Raw genomic sequence first — 18373 nt, forward strand, 5'->3', positions numbered from 1 at the left:
AAGGGACTTAATTATTCCATAGCAACAGCCAGAGTGTTGGAATTTGTTCTGGTTTCCCAAGCCCCGATTTCCACAGGCCAATGTAAGGCACATCAAGTGATACTTGCAGCGAAAGTACAATGTGTTAAAGGAAAGCAAGGCCAAGCTTTTAAAAACCCGAAATCTTTTAAATAGGGCAATTAACATGATCTTTGCCCTAGAAGGAGATATTAACTTTATTACACTAAACAGTAAACAAACCTGACTTTTGATGCAGAGGGAGACATTACATATTTGCTAAGGTCATTTGCTATACAAACACCCTTAAAAAGATAGTCTGAAACAAAGGTTATCGGTACCTCTACTCATAAGACATGCAGAAACATGAGAGAGGATGGAGAATTCTCTTCCAACAACACATGGTAGATAACCAGCACATATTCTCAAATGAAAGAGTAACCCTTTGAGTTAGATGTTATTATTATTTTAATTTCCAGATGAATACACAGAAGCACAGCAAAAGTGACTCCAACAAGCACCCTCTACTCTAGAATACACGCTTTAGGGAACTGAGTCCTCTCTCTCTCTCTCTTGCTCTCTCTTTCCCTCTCATCTGCCACTCCATCAGCTACTTTAAGCTTTGTGAATGGGTGATAGAAAAATAGAGAAAAGAGAAAGAAGAATAAGAAATGAAGAGTGGAGGAAAGGAAGAAAGAATGGAGAGGTTTTATCCTACTTCTAGTCGCTATCCATACCTGCTCATCTATCCAGACCTACAGAGTAGAAGGGATCTTTGGGTTTACCTTACAGGGGAGAAAACAGGCTTCAGAAGGGTATGACTTTCCCCCAACCATAGAGAGAGCGGGATCAAACTAACCACTAGAACTATTTTCCTGACAGAATGTTTGCCTTGCATGTTTCAGGCCCACCTGGCTCCTTTCACCTTTCTTACGCAGGTGACATTCCCAGAATCTGGAGGCCAGGCTACAACACAGAGTCAATCAATAACCAGGGAGATCTATGATATAGCCCAGTAGGTGGGGCCTTGCTGTCGTCTGCCATATGACCCTTCCAGTCCCAGGCTTCTGAAGAGACGTGGTAAGTGCAGTGCAGTTTTCAACTGACCTCTGGACGCAGAATTTCAGCCATGAAGGTAACAGGCATCTTTCTTCTCAGTGCCTTGGCCCTGTTGAGTCTATCTGGTAAGTGTTTTTGCATATTTTTCAAATTTAAATAAAATCATTTTGACCTGTTGCTTTGTGGAGCACATTATCTTCTAGACTTTTGATGTAGTCTAGTCTTCGAGAGATCTTTTGGACCTAGTGAGATGAAATAGAATCCACAGATAAGAATTATTTTTTAAGAGGGATTTTTAACTTACTACAAGGAAAACAATTCTGCTAGTAAGAACTGCCTAGAGATAAAATGGTTTTCCTCTATTGATGTGGCTGACCCTTTGTTGGAATACGGTAGAGAAAAAAGGGTAAAAATATTTCAATTTTAACTATACTTCTAATTTTGTAAATGTGTAAGGCCAAATTACAATAATATATGTGATATAAAGGGTAGTTTTTATTTTCAGTTTCTGGTATTTCTTATTAGTATCTGGAAATACAAAAATTGCATTTTGTGTATTTACATTACACGTTTTGAATGTTTTGAAAGAAAACATTCTGCTTGAATAGATGGTGCACATATACCCCCAACTGCATCTTGACAATGTTAACAGACAACTCTGAACCCTCAGAGCCAAGATCAGTTTCCTTTTTATCATTGGAAATAGTTAACATTTTCAACTTCACCTCTCATGTAGCTCTCACCTCTCATGTATCCTGTGGAGAGCCAAATCAGCACTTTGCTAAGAGGAGGAAGAATATTGTTTGTTGTATTCGCCGAATACTTATGGCAGCTGTCAGTGTTCCCTTTCCCCCTCCTCGTGCATGTTAATTAATACAAATAGATGCTTGTGATGAGCACCTGCTCATCAGTTTTTAGATTCAACTAGATTCTAAAAGCCAGTGGGCCCCCAACAACATCAAGTTCTGACTATCCTGAGGGAAATTCTCCAAGCTCTTAGATGCCTCGCTAATTTTCATTACATTTAGATACAAAGAACTACCTCTTTACCCAGATCACCTCAAAGATTGATGATATTAAAAATTAATTTTCACAAATATTTCCTTATTTGGATGCTATCAGATTAATCCCTTTCGCTTCCATGAACTCATCCACAGTTATCATTTTCTACATGTTGTCAGCAAAACCTATGCTATCTTCCGGGGAACGGAGATTAGCTATTTTGACTACCTGTAAATTCAATAAATGTGAGTTGGACCCATAGTCCATATGATGCAATTGTTGGAAATAGCTTTTTGGGAACTGATAGTGAGTTGGCAAAAGATCTCTATTTTTTCAACATTACTTACAAAAGAGAATTTAAGTGTAATTGAAAAAGCTAATTTTGCATCAGAAGGCCTGGTTACTGCTTGTGATAACTGTTTCACAGCTTTTCATCTGTAAACAGATAGAAAGTATACTTCACTAATTGTGAGATTAAAGATCTAGTAACTGGTTTTGAGAATGTTTGTGAGGATTCAAAAGATAATTTGCTCAGTGCCTGATACATTTCCAGCAGTAAGTACATAATTTCTATTTTCAAGGAAATAGATCAACTTCCTAAAACATCAAATTGAGATACTTTGGTCATAATCAAAGTTTTACTTAATCTTTTTAAGGTTTTGCCAGGGAGGGGGTGCAGGAAAATCAGTCAGATACTTTTGGAAGATTATAGAAATCAGAAAGGGTAGGGAATGAAAGAGCCTAGTAAAGAAGTCATGGTCTGCAGTGAAAGCAGAGAATTCTGAGGAAGAATAGATCTGACTTCTCTTGTTTAGGACCCAACTTACCATATCTGATTTATTTCCAGGTAACACTGGAGCTGACTCCCTGGGAAGAGAGGTAAAGAGATATTTGTAATTTCTTATTTCTCAGGCTGGAACAGTTTGATCCAACAAAAATGCAGCCTTGCTGTCACCTTTCAGTTGAGCCTGAAGTTAAGAGGCGTATGAATGCTAGGGAGGGTTAATGTGTGAAATGCAAACGGTAATAGTAGTTCCACCCCACAGGCATATATTGAAGGACAATTTCACTGATGTATAAGCAAGTTCTATATAGTCCTACAGTGCTTGCTGTGAAGGGGTTTTTATATAAACTAGTGATAGCTGTAAACAAGTATTTGGGGTGGAAGCCTTCTCAAGTTCACTCCAAGTAGCCCTTCCTCCTTACAGCCAGTTTGACCATGTTGGCATGCAGCTTTCCCAATGACCAAGGTGTGGCTCTAATTTATAATGAACAACAGAAAACAATAAACTAGGTTCTTCTTCTAGAAAAATATTCTAACTCTAATCTTTTCATATTTTTTTGTTTAAAAGGTAATTTCAGTAAATTTGGAGACCAGAGGAAGAAGTGTCCCTCTTCTCAGTACATTTATATCTAGTCAGAGACAGCTAATAGACCAAAAGTTCATGAATGAACACATTATTACATTTGTGATAAGTGTTATGAAAAAGATATGCTGCCATTAAGAACTTAGCCTAGTTAGAGAGATCAGGGAGGGTGCTCCGAAGTAAGTGAGGGGTCATTTTGAGCCAAAAATAATAATAATAATAATAATAATGAGTGTTAGCAAAGCAAAACTGGTGGGGAGATGTAGTAGAATGAAGTAGTTAAGAGCTAAAGCTCAGGAACTCTGACTAGGTTTGAATTCTGAATTTAGGAATTCCTTAGCTAGGTGTCCTTGGCTAATTTTATTGCTTTGTGCCTCATTATCTTCACCTGAAGAAGAATATAATACTTAGTTCACAGGATAGTCAGGCGGTTTAAACAGAATAATATGTAAAAAGCACTAGGACAGTGTCTAGGACAATGCCAATCATTTGATGATTATAAACTCTTACTAGAGTAGAATGCAAAGACTTCCAACACTGGATGATGGCTAGTGCCTTTAAGTGCCTAATAGAAGGCCAGTGTGTGTGGACTATAGTGTACAAGGAAGAACATACCTCAAGATGTGGCCAGCCTGAGAGATGCCAGCATCTGCAGTAACTGTAAACTTGAACATTATCTCACCCATCCGTGCAAACCTCACAACAACACTATGAGATAGGTGGGAAATGGTAATATCATCACCATTTTGCAGATGAACTGACTGAGTTTCAGAAGGGCCATAGGACTTACTAATGTCACACAGTTTAGAAATAGCAGAGGCATGACTTAAAACAAGGTTTTCTGTCTCGAGATCTTAGGTTATTTCTCTTACAACACACAGTATCGTTCTCCCAATCACAGTTGTGCCCCAGAGAAATTAAAACCATTTCAGAGATTTTGCTATGAACTCAAGAATGGAGAATAATGGGAAATGATTCTGTTTAATTCCATTTTTAGGCCAAATGTTACAATGAACTTACTGGATGCACCAAGATATACGACCCTGTCTGTGGGACTGATGGAAAAACTTATCCCAATGAATGTGTGCTATGTTTTGAAAATCAGTGAGTACAAACTTAAGTTTCTTTTAAACTATATATTTTAAGATAGTTATCTTCAAATATACTGATAATATGAATCTCACCCTGAGAGAAGCAAACTATTTACTTTTTCCAAAAACAGTTATCTCTTTCTCATTCTCCTTTTTATACATTTAGCATTATAATATTATTTTTAAAAAGTCACTTTTATGATAAAAGTCTACATTTTTACAGCAAAATAGTTGATAGATTGGATTTTTATTAATCTTATACACACAAAATACCTTTAATTAAAAAGAAATATTAGTGGTTGCAATGATTGTGTTTTTTAAAGCTCTCATTTATGCAAATATAAATTGTATAGATTATATAACCAAAAATGTATTTTTACTCATGGATATGAAAGCCAGTTTCAGTAAAGCTTCATTTTCTCAGTATCCATGAGTAAGAGATGGGATACAGAGAAACAGATTCGACACAAATTTCCTATCTCACTCAGCAACTGAAACCTTAGCATGTGTAAAGCATTATGCTAATATTCCTTGTCTTACTGGTGCTTATGACTAAGAAAACGTCATGAGCACATATAGGATGGCTTCTTATAATTTTGGGCAAATGCCAGAAGATGAGGTGTAAATAAAGTGCAACAGGAGTGAAGCAGGGATACATATTTTTTGTTATTAAAAGGGGCCAAGAAAGGATCCATGAAAAGAATAGAATGCCGGCCGGTGCCGTGGCTCACTCCTGTAATCCCAGCACTTCGGGAGGCCAAGGCAGGTAGATCACCTGAGGTCAGGAATTTGAGACCAGCCTGGCCAACATGGTGAAACCCCGTGGTAGTGGGCACCTGTAACCCCAGCTACTCAGGAGGCTGAGGCAGGAGAATCGCTTGAACCTGGGAGGCGGAGGTTGCAGTGAGCTGAGATTGTGCCACTGCACTCCAGCCTGGGTGACAAGAGTGAGACTCCATAAAAAAAAAAAAAAAAAAAAGGAAAAAAAAAAGAATAGAATGCCATTTAAATAGAGCTCTGAATTTTGGCAATATCAAAAGAGCATGCCAGGTTAAATAAAGGTGTGGAATGAACAAAACAAATAAAAGGGGATTCCACGAGTGACTTTAGTTTTTCTGAGATTGACTTGATATTAAAGACTTTGACTCAGGCTCAAATGACTGTGTAAATTTCTATTATATTCTACTGCATAACTTTCCTTGCCTGTAATGCAAACCTTCTTCTTGGGCTGGTTTAAACCATTGTGGAAAATTCTCAGAGTTTAGCAAGTATCGTGGAAATAGGTCCCCAGGATGAGAGGTCTAATATCTTGAAGTTTTAGACCCAAAACCTTAGGTATTCTACTTTGTAATGAATCCGTTTCCATAACTAAGACTTGTAAAAGGAATTTGAAGCCACCTGTTAGTTTTCTCATGACCCACATTCTTGACATTAAGGTCAAACATCAACTTTCCATCCAATGGGAGGAGAAAGCAAGAGAACAACAGCTTTGAGACTTGGGAAATTTCCAAGTGCCACTCAACGTTTACAGTGAAACGTTAGAAAAATATTAGTAGAGGGCTGGGACACCCTGTCTGCTTAGTCTCTGAAACCTACAAGTTTCTGTTTACTCTTTCTGTTTGTTCAAAAATATGTAAATACGGGAGGCACATTTCTATGCTAGAAAACATGACCTCTCTTCCTATATTTCTCAGATAAGAAAATTTAGGTCTAGAGACAAAATGTTGCTTTCTCAAATACAACATATTTCCTAATGTATGACATTGCCCTTTTCACTGTTGATTAAAAGTCCCCAACTTATTACCTAGCAACTAAAGCCAGATGCTGATCCTAGTTTGAGACAAGTAGATAATACCAAACAAGGGCTTGCAAATCAGTCTTCTTGGTCATTATATGCTTGGCAAATAAATTCAAAAAACACTTTTTCTATTCCTTCTATGTCTTCACAGGAAATCTGTACTGGCAAATTCTTTTCCATAAATCTGCATTTCCAATAGAACCTTCTATAATGATGGAAATGTTCTATGTTTATGCTGTCTAATACATAGCCACTAGCCACAAAACAGTAGCCTTAATGTGGCTAACACTAACTTAAGTGTGGCTAGCATAACTGATAAACTGAATATTTAATATTATTAATATTTAATATTTAATATTATCTAAATTAATTTAAATTTACATAGCTGTATGTCGACAGTGAATATATGAAACTAGAGTGAACAGCATAGCAACTCTTATTTATTCTGTTTAGGTATGTGTGCTTGTGTATGCTAACTGATTTGGAAATCAGTATTAATGAGTACTTAATGATTGTGGGACAAGAAAGCATTAAAAAGTCTAAAAAGCATTAAAGAGTTTCACTGAGCATGGTGGCTCATGCCTGTAATCCCAGCACTTTGGAAGGCCCAGGCAGGCGGATCACTTGATGTTAGGAGTTTGAGACCAGCTTGGCCAACATGGTAAAACCCCGTCTCTACTAAAAATACAAAAATTAGCCGGGCGTGGTGACATGCACCTGTAATCCCAGCTACTCAGGAGGCTGAGGCAGGAGAATCACTTGAACCCGGGAGCCGGAGGCTGCAGTGACCCAAGATCACACCGCTATACTCCAGCCTGGGCAACAGAGTGAGACTCTGTCTAAAAAAAAAAAAAAGAAAGAAAGAAAGAAAAGAAAAAAAAAAGTATATGGAAGTCAGATGTCCTCCAGTAATAGAGAAGTAGAAGAATTTTTGTAAGCCAGTATATTCAAAGAAAAAAATGGTTAGAAAAATTAAAGACCTGGAAACAGTCTTCTAGGGAACAATTACAACATTTAGAGATATTTAGCTTAGAGAAGAGAAAACTGGTTTGGTAATGGCAGTGTGGGGCGAACAGAGAGGTTTTATCTGGAGGGGAGGATGTTTAGAACTGGCAGGAATCATGTGGAATAAACATATGATTTAGTTTTGCGAGACCTCACAGAAATGAATCCCTAGAGCTCTAAGATGAAAGGTCAGTCAATTAGAAGGTCCAACGATAGCTCAGGCAGCAGCTCAGATGGAAACCTGGTGGCGAAGGCAGAGGCATCAGGAGCAAAAGATGCAATGATGGATTTGAGTTTAATTTCAGGGGTTCACTGTAACACTCCACTAGGTCTGTAAAAACTGTAAGGACAGATGTTTTTCCTTTCTGTTGTATCCTTAGAGTATACAACAGTAATCAATAAATATTTGATGAATTCATGAGTAAGTGAATGTATAAATGAATGAAAGAGAAAAGATTCTAAATCTCAAACCCCTCTACTTTAAATGAAGTTATTTTCCCCCGTTTTTCTCCCATAGTCACTTTTTTGTCAATAAAGTTTAAGCTGATTTTTTTTTTTTTAATTTCTACTGCAGGAAGCGCCAGACTTCTGTCCTCATTCGAAAATCTGGGCCTTGCTGAGAACCAAGGTTTTGAAATCCCATCAGGTCACTGTGAGGCCTGGCTGGCCTGATAGTTGAATAAATGCATCTGAATACTCCCTGTTGTTCCCATTTGCTTTTTCCTCAAAGGTATGTTTGATTATACCAGGGTCAGGGGACTTTGGCAAGACTCAGAATAGACCAAGTTTTAAAAACACCAGGAATCCTGTAATTTCACACAGGGTTTTTCCCTCACAATTCCTTTTCTTTCCTCATCTTTCTTACATCCTGAGGTCACCGCCTGAGAAAATGTGATTGTAGATATTAAATGGCAGAGCATGGATGATCATGAATGCAAGTAATTCTGCAGAGGACTGGACTACTATTTTAAGGAACAACTGGAAAATACCCAGTGCAGAAACATGTTACCCATCACAGTTTGCTGACTGAAGTAACTCCTTTAGGTTTCCTTGGGATTTGATCGAGCGTCTATTGAGCCTGGCACAGGTCTACATGCATGGGCACAGAGCTGCCTGTCTGGTGTAATAGAGTTTAGTCTTTGAGATTTTCCACTTATCTCAGAATGTAGAGTTTGGGTCAAACATAATTGTCTCAAAAAGATTTGAATCACTGAGTAAACAGAAAAAAAGTACATTTTCTTAACAAGGCTATGGAGCAGCTTGTGGACGTAGCCTTAGTTCTTCGCCAGCAGGGCCAGTTCCTCATTAGTTACTAAGGTGACTAGTGGTAAGGTAGAGACTGTGGTTGTGCCTGATAACCCAGGGCTTGGATGGAGGACTTCCTCTTGTGCTTCCCTGGGAGATCTGCTTCACAGGGCCTGATGGGTTTGTGCTGTGCTAACCTGAGGCAGGTGGGTGGGGAGGCCTGATTCTGGATTAACTTTGGGAATGGTCTCTTCTACTATCAAACCATTCCCAAAAGATAATCTGACAAGGAAAAAAGTGACTATAGACCAGATGAACTGATCAAGAGACCTTTGTGCAGCGCACTTTGGTTTATGTGTAAGCCAAAACAACCCTGTAAGATTATCCTTATCTTATGAGTAAACTTAGAACTAAGTGAAATCACCTGCCTAATATTGCCAGCAAACAAAGTGGCGGGTTTAGGCTTTTATTATAATACAGGACGGAATTCAAGTCCAGTGCTTCTTCCATGAAGCCACAATCACCTCACGTGAGTTATTCATTGCCTACTTTTTCTATAGAAACTTTAGATAACAACTTCCTATTAAAAAGGTCTATGTGTTTATATTCAGGGAAGCAAATAAACTAAAGAAGTGCCCCCAAAGAAAAATAAAAGTATGTACAGCTACTAAAAGAAGAAGGAGGAGGAAGAGGAGGAGGAACAAAAAAAGAGGAGGAGGATGAGGAGGAAAGGAGGAGGAGGAGAAGGACGGGGAGGGGGAAGATGAAAAAGCAACTTGAATTCCCAAAGTCATGAGGAACTAGCCTAGAATGGAAAACTAGGTAGAGGGCTAACAGAGCCCGAGATGCAGGTTTTCTAATATACAGCAGGAAATAGATCACCTATTGAATCAGAAATAACCAGTCAAAAGCTATTTCACACTTGCCAAACACAGTTGCCGGACACTGTAAGGTTTAGGTTAATTTTTTGTGATATTCAGAATATACACGTCTTGAAGTTTAAATCTGGCCACTAGAGGATGCTGTAGTCTGCCAAGTGCCTCAGTCAAACCCCTGTCTAACAGCTCTCATTAAATATCAGGCTAACAACAGTTACGGATGCAAGATGGCTTCCAGCATCTTGTCTGTGATGCTAGATAGAGGACACTCGAAGGACAGCCCTAATATTAAGGACCTTTGCCATAATAAACAGAATTTAAATAGTTGAATGCTACAAATTTTCATGCCCAATTGAACCAGTTTACAAGTCTGGAGAGACAAGCCTTGGAGATTATAAGCAGAAGTAACCCATTAACCCAAACTCTCTGTCTCTAATGTTCTGTTTTCTCTCTGACCCATCAGAAAGCATGTGGATTGCTATGTTCGTGTATGGTAGTTTATTAGGCCATTCTCCCATCGCTCTAAAGAAATACCTGTGGCCTGGCATGGTGGCTCACGTCTGTAATCCCAGCACTTTGGGAGGCCAAGGCGGGTGGATCACCTGAGGTCAGGAGTTCGAAACTAGCCTCGCCAACATGGTGAAACCCCATCGTTACTAAAAATACCAAAATTACCCAGGATTGGTGGTGAGCACCTGTAATCCCAGCAGGGATTACACCTGTAATTCTCCTGTCTTTGAGGCTGAGACAGGAGAATTGCTTGAACTCAGGATGTGGAGACTGCAATGGGCAGAGATCATACCATTGCACTCCTGCCCTGGCAACAAAAGTGAAACTCTGTCTCGGAAAAAAAAAAAAAAAAAAAGAGAGAGAGATACCTGAGACTGGATAGTTTATAAAGAAAAGAGGTTTATTGGGCTCATGGTTCCACAGGCTATACAGGAAGCGTGATGATGCAGGCATCTGCTCAGCTTCTGCGGAGGCCTACAATCATGGTGGAAGGTGAAGGGGGAGCAGTCAGGTCACATAGGCCAAACAAGAGCAACAGAGAGGGGAGGTGCTACACACTTTAAAACAATCAGATCTCAGGAGAACTCATTCACTATTGAGACAGCCAAGTAAAAAGGGCTCCCTGGTGAACCTCCAACCAGCCTGAACTGGGAGAATGACACGGAGCCACAGAAGTTCGTGCCCTTTGCAGAGGCGAGGAGTCCGACCTCTTGAGTTCCTGTGTGGTGGGGCAGAAGCCAGATAACAGGCTTCCTTCTCGCTCTACTGAAAGTTTGAAAGTTTTTCTCTTTTTCCTTTATTGCCCAATAAATTCCATTTTTCTCACCCTTCTATGTGTCCACGAGCTTAATCTTCCCTGGTTGTGTGACAAGAACACAGTTTTTAGAAGAACTGAGGAGAAAGCCCTACAACACTATCACAAGAACAGCACCAAAGGGATGGTGCTAAATGGTTCATGAGAAATCCACCCCTATGATCCAAATTACCTCCTACCAGGCCCCACTTCCAACACTCGGGATTTTGACATGAGATTTGGGTGGGGACACAGAGCCAAACCCTATCAGGTAGTTGTGTCTTAAAAGAGATTATTTACAAACCAGAATATGTTTAGAGGAAGGAAACTACCAATATTGATAAGAATTTGAAATTTTGCTCCATGATGAGTGGTTGGAAGAAGTAGGAAAATTTGTGCTAAGCAAAGGAAAACGCTTAGAACTCGGTGGGTCTTTTCAAAAGATTTAAGGGATTAAAATGTTAACACCATGGACGCAGAAATTTTATCCTTTTTTCACTGCTGTTTTACAGGCTCAAAGACAGTATCAAACACCTAAGAGGTACTTAATCAGTATCCTTTTTGGTACATAAATGAATGGGGAAGAGGAATGAACATGATCTGGTTAGCCCCAAAGGGTAGGATTTAGACTAACTGGGTAGATATTAAACAGATACTAATTTTGGTTCAGTGGGAAAATGTACACTATAATGGTTAAGATCAGAGGCTCTGATTTAGAGAGGCTGAGTTTGAATCTGACTCTGCCTCCATCAAGCCCTGTGTCCTGGGAGAAGTTGGAGAATTTCTCAGTCTCAGTTTCCTCATCTCCAGTAGGGGTTAATGATAACAATTCCCACATAGAGCAAATAGCACAATCCCTGCCATATAGTATGTGCTCAAGAATAATTAGTTATTGTTATTGTTATTATTCATCTTATAATGCTTTGGGCTCACTAAAACAGTGACCAATTGTCTCCTGGTATATAAACATTTCTATGATAGAAACTTTACTTCTTCAAGTGATAATTTATTGCATTATTTACTTCTTCAGGTAATAATTCATTGCATTATTTATTTCTTCAGGTAATAATTTGTTGCATAATTTTGTAGAAGATATTCCTCAACTGGGTATAAGATTGGACTAAAATCTCTCCATTTTTAATAGTAAAAAAATCCAGAATTATAAACCATGCCTCCAAAATAGAAATTCAAGAGTAATGGCTGAAGACGAATTTTGTGGGCTAAGAAGGGTTTTGTAGCCCTGCGAGGGAATAGGGTAATAAATCCAGCTCACACTATTAGGTTCCCCATCCCTGGATGAAAAAAAGAACTATAATCCTCATTAAATACAGGACCACAGAACTGCAAGTAAACTCCAAGAGGGCATAGTCACGGGGCCAGTACATTTCTGTACAGTTTCCTCTATTGGTTTCAGAACATTTGAAATATGAAGCTATCTGATGGGAACAGCATATCAAAAACAAACAAAAAAATTGCAGCATTGGAGAAGTAAATGTGTTTGAAATTAAACATTTTAAAATATAAGTTATACTAAGCCTTCTGAAAAATAAGAACTTGAAAAATATAGTCCCTTTATTTCCATTTCTCTGACCCAATTTATCTCTTAAAAACCTTAGTTTATTCCACCTATATATAAATACAATTTATTTGCATAATAAGGGAAGCAATTAAATTAAGAAACATGCAAAGCTTTTGCTTTTCCAAGCCCTAGCACTGCCAACAATTTTGCTTTTTTTTACTCTCACAATCCAGTGCAGAGAGATCTTTTGTTTTCTTTCATTATTTAAACAAAAGCTAACTTTTAGCTAAAAATATGCAATATGTATATAACAAAATGATGTTCACACAAACAGAATAATGCAGATCTTTTGCTTTTAAACAAATCAAAAGTCACTAAAAAGCCAAGAAATAGTGAAAACAAACAAAATACACTGATTGGAGATCAAGTCAAAACCTTGTTACTTGGTTGGGATGCTATTTGTGGATAGGTGCCTTTTAGATGTGTTCAAAATAAATAAATAAAAATGGAGGCTACAATTTAGATACCCATGGTCAACTGCCCACAGCCATGTAAACAAAATTTAAATCATCCTGATTTCCCTGAAATCTTAACCTTGAACATAAACAAAGCATAGAGATTAGCATTTTGTCCTTTTCAGCATGGTTCAATGAAATTAAACCAGTAGCTACAGATAAATCAGCTTAAATAGGCTCTGTTGCTTTAAAAACAAATAAATGACAGCTAATCATGAAAACGACCAAAATACTTTCTCCTTCAGGCTCTATAAATTGTGCTGTAAGTGCTGTTAAATGGAGATTTCATGCATTTTTCGGCTTGAGGTTTCCCAGTTCATGAACTATTCTTTTGTATTCACAATAAACTCTTAAAATTCTACATGATTTAACTTTGTTTTTGACAGATAATGGATAACTCATTCAAATATTTTAATTTGTATTCATGAATTAAAAAGTGTAATACAAAATAAATAATAATTTTTTGACTTCATATTAGCCCATGTTAAAAGAAGAGAAGATGAAATAAGAGAAAATTAGGAATTAGACGTCACCAGAGGAAAAGTTGTGTTAGAAATAAAGAAAATTTTAAATGTGTAACTGTGGAAATTAGAAGGAAAAAGGCAGAAAGAGCCATGCATATTATCAAATTAAACAAAATGTAGACATAAACACCTGAATAGACAAAGAATGAGAAGTAGAGAGAAAGACAGTGAAATTTTGGTAAGATTTGTAGTAAATATGGTTGTGGAAGCACAGAGGCACAATGAGTTATATTTTGAATGTTTGTGCTAAATTTCAGGGTTTTTTAAAAAAACACTTTTTTTACTGAAAGAATTCTATGTGCTTTTCTTGAAAGCTTACATCTACATTTTTGAAATTTTTTTTATATTATAGGGACCTTTAAAGTACTTAAAAGAATGACTTCATAAAGATTAATTCTCAAACCTTAAAGATGTAAATTAGAACAAGGTGAAAGTTAATAAAGAATAATAAAAATTATAGGAGCTAACCTCCAGGTACAATTCTATGTGCCAGACTCTGTATTAAATATTTCCCATGCATCCTCACAAGGAATCCTGGGATCCTCATTTTAGGAATTAGAAAACTGAGGTTTTAACTCCCTCAAGGGTTGAACTAGTCAAACTGCAGAGCTCCTTGGCCCTTCCGTGATGTTACACTGTCAATCTCATTTACTGCTGCGGTTGCCTCTGCTTTCTGTAACGGTTAGCACTGATGACCTCCCTTTCTTTGAAAAATAATTACTCCAAGTTCCCTGAACATGTCATGCTCTCTGGCCTCTGTTCTGCTTCTCTGATGGAATTGTCCTTTTTGTTTTACTCCCCTACAATACAAACACACACAGAGAAACACAAACATTCCCCCACACATACACACGATCCATCTGTCTTTTTCTTGGCTAACAGAACACAGGTATCACCTCCTCTGGGGACTGTTCATTAATTCTCTAAATCTGAATCATGTGCTTTCCACTTTTTACTCTCTCTGTGTGCTTGCCAATTTCTGAGATGTCTTTTAAAGATCTCTGCTACTGCAGAAGCTCTGGACTCATACATTTTTCTAACTTTTTCCCTTTCTTAGTTTTTTAAGTATCCTAAGGGTGCTATTGGGATGGAGTCAATAAATCTGCTTCTTAGCCAAATACTATAATCCCTTTCCCCACCCCATGCTCACCAGAAAATCAACTGGTATCTAGCAGATAAAAATCAAGGACCAACAAAAATTTCCATGGATTTTTTTTGGAATGGACCCTATTTCTGGACACTGGATATTTCTAAAACATATTGTCTTTCAAATCCAATCTCTTTTCTTCATCCCCTTTAAGCCCAGCATTACTTCTGACATGTTTTAATGTAACAGACCAGGGATTCTACCTGCCCGAGTTTACTCAGCCCATCTTCCCTCCAACACATCCTCCTACATACCCCATTGAACAATGTCAATTCATCCTGAAACAGAGAATGCTTCTAAACTACAAAATAATTACAGTAGTGCTCTGATGAAAAACCTGTCACGTCTACATACTGTCTACTAAAGAAAGTCCTAATCTCTTCTGGTGATCTAAGCCCTCAAAAATATTAAACCTCAAGTGTTCCAGTCTTCAGGCATTTTTCCTGCTAAATTATCTCTCTACACTCCTTTTTCACCTATCAAAATTTTACCTACTTAATAAATACCACATGTGCAAGTGTTGTCAGTTACAGTAGTGGTCCGCAAAGTTTAGAATGCATAAGAATCACCCGAAGAGCTTCTTTACAATTTGGATGAATAGGCTACAACCTCCGGATACTCTGGATTGGTTGACTTGAGGTGAGGCTCACTGATTTGTCACCTAACTCAGCTGTGGGGTCCTCCATGAATTTTTCTTGCTCTCTCAAACTAATCTCTTCCATATTCCCATAATAATTTGATGCTTCTTCTCTAATAGTAATTGCTGTCAACCTGAAATACAAGAAAGTGTGTGCATATTTGTTTGTTTATTTTAGTTTCCCAAATAATTATCTTTGTACCCAGCATTATACAGAGTACATTATCAGTATACTGCCTCAATAAATAAAGTTAATTCTGTATCAAGAATACTGAAGCATTGAACATTTTTTAAGAGTTTCGTTTTACCCTTTCATATTACCTAAAAATTCCTGTTTGAAAATTGATCAGATCAAATGTTTAAATAATTTGATAAGATGTTTTCATTTAATGAGGTTGTAATGAAATTTCGAACAGTAGAACCCTAAAAAGGAATGGGAACATGTTCATGAGGAAAAGAAGTCTTTACTAATTCAGGGTTGATTTTTTTATTTTTTACTTCACTGAGTATTATATATCTGTATTTTTATGATCTTCAAAAGCCAGGTTAGATTTCTTAAAATTTCATAAATAATATCCAACATAGATTTCACCTTTGCAACTGCAGTTTTACTGTGCTACAATAATTAATCAATTTTGTTTTCTGTTCCTGTTAAATAATATTCTCTCTAGTGTCCCAAATATCAGGCATCAGAAATCTTTCTTCTTTACCTATTAGCAAAAACAAAAAGAAAAAGGAATCTGCTATATTGCATTTAAAAGGCTTTTAAAATGCTACTTAGAAGCTATTGATAGTAAGGAAAATCACATCTATTCAAGATGATGTGTGCTTTGAAATTAATTCTTTTAGGGCCCAGTGCAGATAAACCAAATGTCTATAAACCCCACTCTCCTTATGTTACCTGCGAAATTCCATGTCTGAAAACTCAAGAGACTCTAAAATAAAGGTCAGGAGAGGACTACTGTTTAGATCTATGAAGATATGTCACACCCCTCTTAAAAATAGGGTGTCTAATCTGTAATGAAAACAGCTTAAATTTTATTGAGGATATGAATGATATGTTATAGAAAATTTCATAATGGTGATAATGCAATCACCTTTTCAGCTGGAAAATATCACCATAATACATTCTTAGGAAATAATCCTTATATAAATGTTGTACACTTCTACAGTTCAGTGAGTTTTTACAAAGATATATACTTATGAAATCTCACTGTGATTTGAAAAAATGAAATATTTCTATCACCCCAAAAAGTCCCCTGTGCTCCTTTGTAGTCAACACTCCTCCTTCCAGCTCCAGACAACCACCGATCTGCTTTCTGTCACTAACCATTATTTGCCTTTTCTAGGATGTTACATGGATGGGGTAAACATTATATATTCTTTTGTGTTCACCTTCTTTTATGTATCTTTTTTTTGGAATTCATCTGCATTGTTGTATATTTCAATAATTTCTTTTTATTTTCTTCCTCAGTAGTACCTATTTTGGAAGATACCACAATTTGTTTATCCATTCATCTCTTGTTGGATAATTGGGTTGTTTCCAACTTTTTATTTTAACATTTTTCAATTACTATGATTAAAGTTGCTATGATTATTCACATACAAATATTTGTGTGGACATATATTTTATTAATCATAGGTAAGTAAATAAAAGTACAATTGCTGGAGCTGGAGTATACTGTAAGTGTATTTTTAACTTGATAAAAAAAATCCTGCCAACTGTTTTCCAAAGTGGTAGCATTATTTTGTATCCCCATAGCAATGTATGGGAGTTCTAGTTGCTCCACATCCCAACCAACACTTGATATTGTCAGTCTTTTAAACTTTAGCTATTTTAGCAGGTATGTATAGTGATATTTCATTGTAGTTTTAATTTTTATTTCTCTAATGACTAATGATGTTAACAATCATTTTGTGCATTTCTTCAGTAAAGTATGAAGATCTTTTGCCCATTTTTAAATTGACACATTTGTCATATAATTACGTTGTGAATGTTCTTGATTTTCTCCCAGTATGTCATTTTGTTTGTTATTGTGTTAGTGGTGTTTTTCAGAGAGCAAAAAATTTTAATAAAATGGAGTTCATTTTATCTGTTTTTTCTTATATGTTTCATATATTTTTCCTTGTAACAAATCTGCACATGAACCCCTGAATCTAAGTTAAAAATGAAAATTTAAAAATTGCCTACTCCAAGGTCACATGATTTTGGTCTTTGTTTCTTATTAGAACTTTTATAGTTTTTTATATATAATATATATTATTATTAATAATTTGTATATTTTTATATATATATATTGTGTGTGTGTGTATATATATATATTTTTTTGACAGAGTCTCACTCTGTCACCAGGCTGGAGTTCAGTGGTGCAATCTTGGCTCACTGCAACCTCCACCTCCTGGGTTCAAGCAATTCTCCTGCCTCAGCCTCCCGAGTAGCTGGGGCTACAGGCGCCGGCCACCATACCTGGCTAATTTTTCTATTTTTAGTAGAGACAGGGTTTCACCATGTTGACCAGGATGGTCTCAATCTCTCAACCTTATGATCCACCCACCTTGGACTCCCAAAGTGTTGGGATTACAGGCATGAGCCACTGTGTGGCCTATAGTTTTATCTTTAGGTCTATTAACTGTTTAGAGTTCATTTCTGTATATGTAGTATACTATTCTTTAATATTTGAGATCCATTTTTTCCCATGTCATCATATTTTGGTTATCTGGCGCTATTTGCTAATATCTCCATTTTAAGGTGAAAGAATAAAAGTAAAAAAGTGTGCTTTTAATGTTCTTAGATAAAAAGGTATGGTATCAACTGCATAAAGAAGTAAGAAAAGGAAAAGGATGAACAGAGAGAGGGAGAGAAGGATAGGAAGAGAAAGAAAAGAAAAAGAAAAATTAAAAAAAAAAAAAAAAACAGGAAAAGCAAGGAAGAAAAGAAAAAATCCAAGCATTTCTCTGAATCAATAGCCACATATTTATGCTTTCTATCCTAATAGTTTTTAAAGTCAAGCTCTGTTTCCATGACTACAGATACAAAGAAGTTACTACCTATTGGTTCAATAAAAATCTCCAAATAGGTAATATCTCAATCCAAAACAGATCAAGACAAAACTGTAAACTATTTAGTTGAAAAGAGCTCTCAATATTTCATGCTGAATTTTACAGATGCCATAGGATTAAAGGTAGTCTGTAGCAGCAAACAATCCATTCAAAAGCAAGTGTCTATGTTGCAAGGATATACACCTTGTAGGGGAGGAAAAAATTGCTTTCTTTACCTGTTGCAAGG

The 18373-nt window shown here is 36.8% G+C and overlaps 1 protein-coding gene across 1 annotated transcript; it reads left to right on the forward strand.

The window, feature by feature from the left end:
* The first annotated feature begins 901 nt into the window (after positions 1–901).
* SPINK1 (serine peptidase inhibitor Kazal type 1) lies at positions 902–8015 on the forward strand. The gene is made up of 4 exons (XM_050794053.1): positions 902–1181; positions 2906–2937; positions 4423–4529; positions 7894–8015. Exons 1-4 carry the CDS (start codon positions 1127–1129, stop codon positions 7937–7939), a joined length of 240 nt encoding a protein of 79 aa, XP_050650010.1. The 5' UTR covers positions 902–1126; the 3' UTR covers positions 7940–8015.
* Positions 8016–18373: the final 10358 nt, after the last annotated feature.

Source organism: Macaca thibetana, chromosome 6, assembly GCF_024542745.1.
Source record: "Macaca thibetana thibetana isolate TM-01 chromosome 6, ASM2454274v1, whole genome shotgun sequence".
Classification (NCBI taxonomy): Eukaryota; Metazoa; Chordata; class Mammalia; order Primates; family Cercopithecidae; genus Macaca; species Macaca thibetana.